The sequence below is a fragment of the Argopecten irradians genome, chromosome 16 (assembly GCF_041381155.1).
Source record: "Argopecten irradians isolate NY chromosome 16, Ai_NY, whole genome shotgun sequence".
Classification (NCBI taxonomy): Eukaryota; Metazoa; Mollusca; class Bivalvia; order Pectinida; family Pectinidae; genus Argopecten; species Argopecten irradians.
Window position 1 is genome coordinate 4,576,074 of NC_091149.1, and position 12,878 is coordinate 4,588,951.

Consider the following 12,878-nt stretch of genomic DNA (forward strand, 5'->3'; position numbering starts at 1 on the left):
TCATCATATGTCCGTGTGCTCGTTTTTAAGCTATTGTCACTCAAAGATACCTAGTTGACAATTGGATTTTAGGGGAATTTTGCCGTTTTGACCATATACACAAGAGATTAAAGCCATAATTTCCTAATGAGGTGTTTGATATTTATGGATGTTTGTAGAATTTATTTTATAGTAGCCTTCTTTAAAAATATACCAGTTTTGATTAATAAGACTAATATTTTTTCTCAGAATACCTGTGATCCCTACCCCTTAATTTTGAGCTACAAAATGCACCATTTTCAGCCATTTTTGCCAAATTTAACCCTTTACAGAAAACGTTCTGGTAAAATTGCTGGGGCAGTGATGATTTGAGTAAAAACAATTTCAGTAAAAAATGGTAAAACTGTGGCTCTACTCAAAGCGAAAAAAAGACACAATTTCAAAATGACCGCCAAATGGGCCATTTCTTAAAATCGCCGTATAAAATTTTTTACTAAAAATAGAAATGTAATTTGTTGACAAAATTTGCAACTGGCAACTTGCTACAGATATTGATAAATTGTATTTGAAAATCTCATAACTTCTTTGATCGTTGTCGAAACGAGACTTCAACGGGATTGAAACCTCAGAAGAATACATCCTTAAATCGATGTCGGAATTATTAGTGCTCTTTTTAATTCTTTCATTCACATGATTTCCGAGCAATTGAGAATTATCGGTGTTGCGCTTTAAATTTACGTCTTCATGATTATAGAGATAATTCCCTCTGTTTTTTTTTTATTTTTTTTTATTTTACATTAAATAACAACTGATTTATTTTCAGTGATTATGTATAAGGAGGAAGAGAACATCAAAAGAATCATATATCGGTTCGATGTGGTTGGCTGTGTGACTGCGTCGCTCTCTCTGTAATCTTCAAAAGAAATCTCTGAAGGCCTAATGATTGGTCAGATTATTTTCTGCTGAACTGTCTTACATTTTGCTATGAGATACATGTAGTCCAGGGGTCGATATAACCATTGAGATAGTAACTAGAGGAAGTGTTAAGGCACGTTTTCTCTTTCACAGTTCTTTGCATATTACAGAGTAATCTGCCCTTGCGGATATAGATATCGATTATGCCATTTTATGAGCATACGTTACGTCTTTTCACTGTAAAATGAGACGTTATGCTCATAACGTATATCTACAATGTATCTATATGATCAATATATACTAGTTTGGCGAGGTAACTCTGTACCATACACCTGAAGGAGTGTCGCGGATGAAATGAAGAGAAGAGAAAGGGAAGATAACTCTTGTTGTTACTCTTAAACGGGACCAATTCCATTAGGTTATGAACAAGAGGCTGATGGGCCTTAACGGTCATCTGACTATTGGCACAATACAACACCTCAATGAATAAAGTAGTGGCACACAGTTAAGGCAATCCAAAAAAAACCTCTTTTATTAGAAAAAGTCCAGGTCCTGATATATTTAATAAATTAGACCATGAATGAAGGTCCCTTGATCCCCACCATGCTGCAAATCCAATATCCAGTCTAAAGGTAGTCATTCATGTTACAGGCTCAATATCAGGTCTCTATAGGCCTTTAAGTTATTCACATGAAGTCGTTTAAAAGATTTTAGCCTATTTGACCTGAATGAAGGTCAAGATAATTTATTTGAACAAACTTGGTAGCCCTTCATCCAAGCATGCCGCAGATCCAATATGAGTACCCTGGGCCTTTTGGTTCTTGAGAAGAAGTCGTTTAAAGATTTTAGCCTTTTTGACCCCTGTGACCTTGAGTAAAGGTCAAGGTCCTTCATTTGAACAAACTTGGTAGCCATTCATTCTAGCATGCCACAGACCCAATATCAGATCTCTAGGCCTCTTAGTTATTCACAAGAGGTCGTATAAAGATTTTACCCTATTTGACCCCTGTGACATTGAATGAAGGTCATTGTCCTTCATTTGAACAAAGTTGGTAGCCATTCATCTCTGCATGTCACAGGCCCAATATCAGGTCTCTGGGCTACTTACTTATTCATATGATCAATATATACTCGCAAGGGAAGGTAACTATGTACCATACAAATGCAGAATAAGGTGAGATGCGGTTTAAATTAAAGCATACAGTCAAAGGCTGGAGAAACTGAAATTACCAACATTGGCACATAGAAGAATATGAGGAGAAATGATAGAACTCTTCAAAATTTTAGATGGAGTATATGACTCTGAATGTTGTAACATTTTATCTTTATGGAAAGATGCAACGGACCGCAAGAGCAGCAGGGGGCATAGGAGGAAGCTATTCCATACAAGATCTAACTATGAGATTAAGAGAAACTTTTTTTCACTAAGAGCTACTAAGATATGGAACGATCTACCAGAGAATGTAGTGATGGCGCCAAATATAAACTCCTTCAAAAATGCGTTAGATAAACATTTGAAAGAACAAGAACTCTTATACAACTACAAAGCCTGTATACATCATTAATTTATTATTATTACCGGATAAAAATGTATTAACTGTAAACTTTATATTTTGTCTGAGTCTGGTATAGAGGACTTTACATATAAGTCCTGAACCAGAAATAAACTTATCTTATCTTATCTTATTAAGAAAGAAAATTCGTAAAACAAACTGGTCATCTTTATTAAGTGATGAATATAACAACAATATTGACAATGAAATTCAAGTTTATAAGTTCATACATGTATTTAAAACACGAGTTTATATATAGTTTCTGTAGCAATGGTCACGTGATCGATGAACGCCATTGGACACGTGACGTGTTAATCATGGCTGCATGTTGTTAAATTTCGGTTGACTGGAAGTGGAATTTTCTCGACGTCCTGTAAGATGTCCGGGCCCATGCTGAAAAGGATAAAAAAAAAGACACTTTCATAGAAAATTTGAAAAGACGAATTAGTCATTTTCATTATGTGGTGACGATAATGGTGCATTTCGAGATAAAAGAAAGCAAATCGAACAACTCCTAACCTTTATAAATTCTTTGAACAAATCATAATGAACATCACACGACAACATTGATAAAATCAAATAAGAAATAATAATGACCTTTTAAAATTGGTAGTTTCTACTCCTGCTTAGCGCTCAGAATAATTGGAGTGGGACGACTGGTATTATGTGACCGGGTGTGTTGCGTGTTGGCCACACGAATATACCACAGTCTCCCAAAACACACCCGCACTTCATACACAAAACACACCGCACACATGGGAGGCCGTCCTTAAATGACTCTGGCTGGTAACGGGACGTTCATTTATTAAAAAACAAAAAAATGTTTATTGCTTTGGAATAATTTCATTTGTACACAGAAAACAAGTAACCCGTTCCAAAATAATATTAAGATTACTTTATTCTCTATATAGACTTCAAATCAAATGGTCAACAAAGCTTGATAAATTACCACTGTACCATAGCAATGTCAGAATAAATGGAACATTGCCACTATTATAACGCGGGCAGGAGTCCCACTATACAAGAACACACAACGAACATACCGCTAACTCCCAAAATTATACAGACATTTATTCAGTCTCTGCATATTACATAGTTAGCTCCCTTGCGAGTAGGTATCGATTGTAACGCCATTATTTTGTGAGCGCATTTCACGTCGTTTTCTCCAAAACGTATGACGTTACGCTCGCAAACACATGACGTCACAATCAATACATACCCGAAAGTGCAGATAACTCTGTAATATGCAATTTCGGAATACATTACAACACATTCCACATATTCGAGGCCTTTCTAAAATGACACTGGATATTATTATGACGTCATATGTCATAAACCAAACCAAAACATATATGGTAGATATTTTATTTATATGTATAATCAAAGAAAGTTACTAAATTCACAAACTTACCTGTTGCATTTCTGCATATGAGTTCATGTAGCCTATGTAAAGTAAAAGACAAAAATCATTACTCCTCTAATGCGACACAAAACTAGAAACACCAGTACTGTGCATTGTCAGGTCTAATGTATCATCAGTTGATGAAAATTTTACAGCCTTGCCAGTAAATGAACAAAATACAGAATTCAATAGATTGGCATGACAGCAAGATCCATACTAACTTCTAAATCGAAAACAATTGACAACAAACCGACAAATAAGTTGTTTGATAAAGTTCTTACCTTTGCACAGTTGATCAGACATGTATGGGCCCAGGGCGTCGAGTGAAGCAATATCAGGAATTGTAAAAACACTGTTAGGCCCCGACGCTAACATCTTCATCTCCTCGTTTGAACTGTCCGGGCCCATACCCACAGCAAATATCTTAATTCCATCAGCCTTGGCAAGGAAAGCCTGGACAAACAGGATGACAAACGCTATTTTAGACCCATTACATTGGACCCGTACAGGGAGAATTATAATCAGGTCTGAAGACGAGTTTAAATTTTAGAAGGTTTGTCATTTGAAAGTTCTATTCTTTTGCTCAGAGTTGCTATGCTTTTTTGTGTTTGTTTATTTCTTTATCAGTTTTTTTTATTCAAGAAGGTTTGTCTTTTGAAACTTATAGACTTTTACCCACTTTATGTTTGTTTTTTTATTGTTTATTTCTATTTATTTATTTATTTTGTATTTGTGTTTTTCTTCTTCTTTAGAAATATTGCAAAGCTAGGTATCATCTAACAGAGTCCTCTAATCTAATTGCTTTGATTACCATCTTTGTATTGTATATGCAATGCTATTAGATAACGTCAAGATCGGCCACATTGATATATTATTTGCTTTTTGCTATAAAACTGTGATCTGACGACATGTAACATTTACAAATACCAAGAGATTCATTGAATATTGATATTAATGTCATTGTATCCATTTGCAGTCGATGTGAAATGAATGGATATTTGTTCTTTTGACTTTTTCTCCTGATTTGTTAAAGATGCTCCTCCGACGACAGAGCATAAACAATTCTAATCATTTGAACCATAATTGGTGTTTAATCGTGTACATATACATGTATGTCTAATTAACGCAAAACAATAATATAAAATATTTTATTTAGCGTTTGGTGCATGCACAATCAGTACTTCATTACATATAAAACATATAGGACAAAGTGTCATGCATTTTTTTCGGGATGCAATTAATTATTTTTAATATTTTTTTATCTTGAAGTAAAATAAGAAGCTCAAACTTTTCAAATATGGTAATGGTGTAAAGTAAGTAACTTTTGAAACTGAATTAAAATACTAAATTGTCTGTTCCTGTTTTTAAAGAGAAAAAAGTATTATTTGTAAGCGGTGGAGCATCTTTTAACCAATGACAATAAAAGTCACATAGTTAATATTGCAAACGTGAAACTTTTGTGGTGTTGCGCTCTTTTGCGTTTGACATATTGCTTATGGTACGATAACGAACATTTTCTTCTTCTGGATACTATTTATATAGCCATTGTGATTTTATCTCGAATTTATATTAGCCAATTTGATAATTACGCGAATTCATAATAGCTCTAAGATTATAAACCTGATTCTACTACAGAAGTATGCTTACAGTAAGATAGTTCTACAGTACCTGTGTATAGGTGTGCATGGGTGAACTTGATAACCTGTCAGTAAACACCACCATGTATTTAGCTGCTGTTGGTCGTCCTTGTTGCTTCAGCATCTCTCGGGCGTCATCGATACCTACTGCAATGTTTGTGTCGCCTTTCGGATACTCCATACTCATGACATGTTCCTTGATTTGGGTTTTGCCTTTGAAGGGTTGGAGACCCAGAGTGTCGCCCCCAACCTGACTTCCGTATGCTAGAATTCCAACGTTACTACTGTTAGGACTGACTTCAAAGTTCTCGATCAGACCAGACACGAAGAATTTTTGTTTAGCGAATCCCAAGTCGGTGACACCGTCTGAACCGTCCATTACAAAAACGAAATCTGCAGCCACGCCATTGCACCCTGTACCTGAAAGCGACACACGGCACACACATTAATTGGTATTGTAATTCGGTATGAACGTTGTTGTTTTTGCTATCTTAATTTAGTGACAAACTTTGACACATTAATTCATATTTTAATTCGGTATACATTTTCTTCTTTTTTTTTCGATCTTAACTGAACTTGCTAGCGAACATGAAAATTATTTGCCAGCTTGGCACCAATGATTTAGTCTGCATTGTATAATTTTAGAGACGACCAAACACAATTATTCATCATTTTATTAAAACATAAAACACGTAAGAAGAAGTTTTGATCAATAATTTCGTTTTCGATTGCAATTTCTATATACGATTTCGGTAGTTTGGACAAGTTTGCGAAAGTAGGCCTACTTTTGACCTTTTTTTGGGTGGATGCATAAGGTCGCGTTTTTATACAAGTACAATATAATATTAGAACCCACCTTCGGACACATGGACCACCGTCACCGTCAAAAGTAGCGTGTAAAATACAAACATTGTAGACTGCATCCCTGAAATCAAAATCTAAAAATAAATATACATACAGTATAACCACAAAATTCTAATTAGCGAAGTTAAATCCCATTTAGTTTTCAGTACATGATAAAACATTAAATATGTTCAGAAAGTGACTTTGATGAGCGTATTGAGTAAAGGTGAAGACTACGGTCTTATTTCGAATGCTGAACTCTTCACAAGCAGTGGTAAAACATTGAAATCAATTCCAAGTTCAGTTAGTGATTAGGAAAGTTATCTCAAGGGTAGATCCTGGAGTCAATCTAATCTAAGAATATACTGCCATATTTTTCAAAATATTACTTTTTTTCAAAAAGCAATAACGTTTAAATAAAGATTACTCTACAACGCTTTTCTTTATAAACATTCACTCTCTCCAAGTAGACGATAGGTTGATCATAATATCTTTAAAATTTTCAAGATAATAATAACTTATAAGTGTTAAAATCATCTTACAATAGTAAATACAATAAATAAGAATAACATGCAAGTTTACGAAATCCGAAATAATTACTTCTAAAATACTGGTTAAGTTATACTTACGTAACGTTACCGAAATGAAATAGTAAGTTGGTGTGACTACGAATGAACGAATGTAGATATGTTTATATACTTGATCCGCCATCCGTGATATGAATCTTTCATCCATTAAGTCATTATTATTGTTTGAGGTCTCGGTATAGGGAGATACCGACACTTAATTAGTAATATATTCCGTTACATAAGTTGTGACAGCTGTCACCCGCATGTAAAATGGCCGACATTTCGTTATCCTCCAGAATGCATTAAAACATTAAGAGCCACCATACTGTGTATATTATGTAACAAGTTATGTACACATTCTTCCGGTCAATATTGTATTGCGAAAAGGAAATCAAAAATACAGGAATCTTGTTCTTATAACCATCGGTATATATTCTCCATCATCTTATTGAGCTACTTTAACGCATGTATCTGTGATATAACATTTTTTGAGTTTTACCGCAAGAAGTGACATGGTTGGTCGTTCAAATTACTTAGGTCATATTTTCAAACGTTGCAATGATGTTTTTTTATTAAAAGTTGTTGTTGGAGACTACTCTCCATGATTAATGCCCTTTTCTGGTCAGGGTTTCAGTCATGCATTTACAGGCTCATACTCTCACTTATGGTTGCAGTGCATGATTATCAAGCACTTGGCGGCATTGTTATACCTGGACATGCTTCCAAAAGATTTTGGTCTTATCTGAATCATGACCAAGTGATAAATCATATTGACGGGTACCTAGTTAGTTAAATAATAATATAAAAATAACGGCTGCGGTGGCCGTGAATCCCATGTGGTGGAGTTCCGGCGATGGTTTTTCTCCGGGTACTCCAGCTTTTGGGGCCGCGGGGGCCGAGTTCTTAAGATGTCCCGACATATTACCACAAGCCCTCCACCTCTGGGATGCGGGTTCGAATCCCATGTGGGGCAGTTGCCAGGTACTGACCGCTGGCCGGTGGTTTTTCTCCGGGTACTCCGGCTTTCCTCCACCAACAAACCTGGCACGTCCTTACATGACCCTGGCTGTTAATAGGACGTAAAACTAAACAAACCAAACCAAAATCCGTACATGACCACGATACGGAATGGAATTCCCGAACGCGATGTACGCTTGGGTGACGGCGTTTGTTCGACATCATTTAATCCGTCTAACGAATGCTGTTTGGAGGAAGATACTACTTATGTATAGGGATATATCTATTTATTGATTTCGAATTCTTTTTCAAACGTTATACAATAATGATATGTAAAGAGCAGAACAAACACATCCTCGTTATCCCAGGGTTTACTATCACTATCGTTATATTCACCCATGGAGTTTGCCATAGCAAATCTGAAGGCTTTGTATGCGACAGCAGACGAGGTACAATGTAGGTAGTTTGGTCCTTTGAATAAACTGTTAATATACCCTTTGGTGAACCCCCATTTTACCTTGGTTTACCTACAACATCATATGTAATGCTTGGATTAATTTACTATCGGGATACACGCTCACCTGATTGCCTATACCATACACGAATCAATGCACACACCACAGGAGATCAATTACTGCTAATTGATAAATACGTACAGTCTTATTAGGCCTAGCATGGTTGCGTATATCGCGGATTGTGGTTCCCATCAACTTACAACGGTAAAATGCTTTGCAATGATAATTATAGCTTTCTATTCGATTAAAACGCCGAGCAGAAGCGGTTTTCAGTGAAGATATCAAAGATGGCAGAATATTTAGACAACGTTAAACTCTATAGCATGTATATAAAGAAAAACCCAAAACCATATCAGATATTACAATTGAAAATGATAGTTAACTAATTCTGACAAAGTTCACGAAATGAGAATGCGGTGCAAACAAGACAATGGTAATTCACCATAGGAGTTAATACGACATAGCAGAGTATTTTTGCATCTGGACTTAGGCTTAGGTATGTACTCGATAGAGTTTTAGCACGCTATGGAAACAATATGTCTTATCAAAATCTACATAAAATAAGTAGTTTATGTTGTTGAAATGTCTATATACTCTGCTCCTATTTATTTCATTTAGTGAGAAAATCCTTTCCTTGGTCATCTGCTAGCATTAGATACTATAAACGTCATACAAGTGTCCACGTGTCATAGTAAAGTATAAGCATATTCCCCACAAACCAAACTATATAATCGTATACTATATACATATTATAATTTATTGTTGAGTTTCATTAAAATGATATAGACTTTGTCATATTCCAGAGGTGGATATAATGACAGTGATAGTAGCCCCTAAAGTATCGAGAATGAAACAAACAAAAATCAGAATATCGAACGGAATTTCAATTTCACTGAAAAATGTAATAAAAACTTCATTACCTTCAAGGCTAAAGACTTTCTTCCTTTAAATCAAATATATGTAGTGTTATTGTAGATATATTTTATAAACAATTACTAAGACATGTCAATAGATATGTCACACACTAGCACTTTGTATTTTTTATATAATATATATTATGAAACCTATATCTTAAATCTTATACAGTATAACTCCCTCTAAATCGAACTCGCATTCCTCGAATATCCCCATTCCTCGAACTGATCGCGTGATCGTGCCCCTATTTTGTCTTTGCCTATTACAGACTTATTTGTCTTTGCGGGTAGGTATTGATTGTGACGTCAAGGTTTTGCGAGCATAACATCATACTTTTGTGATAAAACGACGTGAATTGCGCCTCCCCAAAAATAATGACGTCAAAATGGATACCTAGCCGCAAGGAAGCTAACTCTGTTGTATGCAAAGATGGCATATAATCTATGCCAGAAAACTCCGGATAGCTCGAACATTTTTTCGTCATATACCCCTCATTCTTTAAAAATATATCTTACATAACCGATATCTGTTCAATCTTACATCTGATACACTATTATACCCTCTAACTCGAACTTGCATTCCTCTTATACCCCCATCCCCCACCCCCTCCACATTCCTCGAACTGATTGCACGAAACCGACCGTGCGTCCATATATCATCTATGTAACACCTCGCATACCCCTCATTCGTCTATCTTTATTCAAGTCAGGGAAACAAATTACTTATAATGAGAGATATATGTAATGTATAACAGTGTTGATTGTAATATTTTTGCAATAACAATACATTTTAAATAAAAGATGTAACGCAATTATTTAAGAAATATGATCTAATATTTTTAAGTAATTGAAAATCTAGAGGTACAAAACATGAATTATCTCCCTTTCCATGAAACTTCTATACTTAGGTTAGAAGAAATAACAATTAAATTTCCACATTTATAGATAACCAAACTTTTGCAATTGTATTTCATGTGTTTTTATATACCGTAAAATCTAGATAATAGGCCTGAATCGAAAATAGACTGGTGTTGAAGTAAGCCTTGGATTTTTACAGTCAAGTGTACACGTATCTTCAATATTTGTCGTCTTTTAAAGATTCAAGATTCAAGATTTAAGAAATTTTATTTACGTCATATTTGAGATCAAAACACAACATTAGCACTGGAGTGCTATTCTTGTAACGAACATATATATATATATGTAGTTTTACAACTAAATGACTTATAAAATATCACAGACATGAAAAAAAAAGATAAATTTTACAATCACACAGACAAATTTTAAACTTTAGAGGTATATTAAAAGGAGAGTCACATGGAATAAAACAGTAAGTCAATATTGAACACTAGTTTCTACCACAATAGTCATTGTTATGCAACTCTCAGGGTATCAAATAAACGATGCAGCTGTTGATTAACAATTTGTTTATACCACACGTGGTATAAACTCTGTACGCATTCTGATTGGCTGAAACGGTGAACTTTGACCGAACTACGTCTTTCTGAGTGTCGTGTCATCATTTGTCAACGTCATCAATAATCGAGTGACGTCAAGCTATGCTGTGATCGCCGCTTGTCGCCAAAACTGCTGTTGGATAGCATACTTATCATCATCGTACTTCTATTGGCTAAAATCGGATAAAATTGTGGTAGAAACAGGTCACACGACTCATGGTTGTAGGATATGGAATTTATTCCACACTCGTAAATTATTTTTTAAAAGTTACAAAAGACACTCGCTAAAGCTGGTGTCTTTTGTAACTTTTAAAAAATAACTCACTTGTGTGAAATAAATTCCAAATCCAACAGCCACTCGTTGTGTAACCTCTATGTATAATGCTAGTGTTGCTAATAAATTATTGAGACACTGAAAGAGTGTAATTTAGTTACATGTATATGCCAATATTACAATTGTCGTTGATAAAACCGTTTAAAAATAAGGGTCCCACAATTGACCCGTAGGGTCTTTCTGCCCATTTCCTGGTGTCCTGTTGCAGTCTGACCTGCTTCATCCTGCCACTCACTCAGGTAGCTGCTAACGAAATCGATGACCTGCTCGCTAAGGCAATACGCTTTCAACTTCCCAAGAAGCAGGTTATGAGAAATGTAGTCAAAGACCTTTTACAGATCCATGAGTATAGCACCAACATATTGATGGTTATCCAAGGCCTGTCTCCAGTCCTCAAGTGCCCGCAACAGGACAAACTGACACCCATAACCACTCCTAAAGGCTGTCAGGAAAGGGCTAAAGATAAGCATAAACATTATTTAGCTAATCAATTATTATTTTTTCAAAGATTTTCGATATGGTAAGTAAAATACTGACAGGTCTAAAGTTCTTCTTATCCATGGAACTGTTCTTCTTAAAAAATGGGTAGAACTTAGGCCTTATTTAGATCAGCTGGAAAGTGAGCGACAGTGGCTAAAATTGATTAAAACAGACCGCAAGCCTTGTATTTCTTGTAAGAGACTTATCTAAACAATAATTAAGTCGACTTTGTCTTAAGTGTGAAGAGTAAAAAATCGTCAAAACGTTCTGTAGTTGTTACTATATTATGTACAAGAATTCCTATTATTTATGTTACACTTTCAAAGTACAACATTTTGTTTATTACAGCACATAAAGCACCAGGATTTCATCTCCGAAAAGCCTGCTATCATACATTTTATATTTTCACTAACTTAACGTTTGCACAAGGTATAGGACTGGAATGCCTTGAAATGCTGCAAATAACTTTTCCCATTGCTAAAGTAAGTTAAAGTAATAAAAAAATCATTGCAATATATTTCTAGGGTAATAAGTTAAATTGCAATTTATTTCTGAGGTAATAAATTTATTGCATTTTACAGAATGTCAAGTAGATACATGTCCATTCCTTGAAAGTCAATACGTTCTGACACCTTATACGTAATTACTAGTATAATATACATACATTTAAATTGTGTAATTTGGTTAGCTGCAAAGCGATATTCCTCAAAACAAATTCCTGGACCATCGGTAATTCCTTGGTTCCGAGTTTGCAAAACTCAGTTTTCGTCCTTTTAATTTATATCACGATTACACTAATACATTGCAAGAGTAAAATTATATTCTTTTATTGTTTTGTCCAAGAAGCATTTCATAAGTTTGTGAAGTTATTGTAAAGAAGTGACAAATTGTGTTTGAATTAGAGAACCATTGTTGAAATTTGAAAAAAAAATCAAAAGTTCTGATTTTATTATGCTCTTTTGACTTGGGTCGAAATATTTTTGCTTCAGATTCATGGATATTAAAAATGCTCCATCGTTAATGAATGGTATGTTTTCCCAATTAAAAAAACAGGTGCAGCAGACGAATTAGTATTTGTATTCATTTACTAAAATTACTGACTTTACACCATTATCACCATTAAAAAGTTTAAGCTTTTAATTTAACTTCAAGATGGAAAAAAAAATTAATTGCGTCCCGAAAAAATTTCATGTCACTATGGCATATATGTAATGCAGTACTGATTGCGTATGCACCATAAAAAAAATATGATATATATCCATTTGTTTTATTACTTAGACATATATATACCCGATTAAACACCAATTATTGTTCAAATGGTGT

The 12,878-nt window shown here is 34.7% G+C and overlaps 1 protein-coding gene across 1 annotated transcript; it reads right to left on the reverse strand.

Moving 5' to 3' along the window:
- Nucleotides 1-2,709: 2,709 nt before the first annotated feature.
- Nucleotides 2,710-5,707, reverse strand: LOC138311180 (collagen alpha-1(XXI) chain-like). Its single transcript, XM_069252662.1, has 4 exons — nucleotides 5,518-5,707; nucleotides 4,131-4,302; nucleotides 3,859-3,890; nucleotides 2,710-2,840 (listed from the first exon to the last, which is right to left on the reverse strand). The coding sequence occupies exons 1-4, from the start codon at nucleotides 5,671-5,673 to the stop codon at nucleotides 2,763-2,765; spliced, it is 438 nt and encodes a 145-aa protein (XP_069108763.1). The 5' UTR covers nucleotides 5,674-5,707; the 3' UTR covers nucleotides 2,710-2,762.
- Between the last annotated feature and the right edge of the window lie 7,171 nt (nucleotides 5,708-12,878).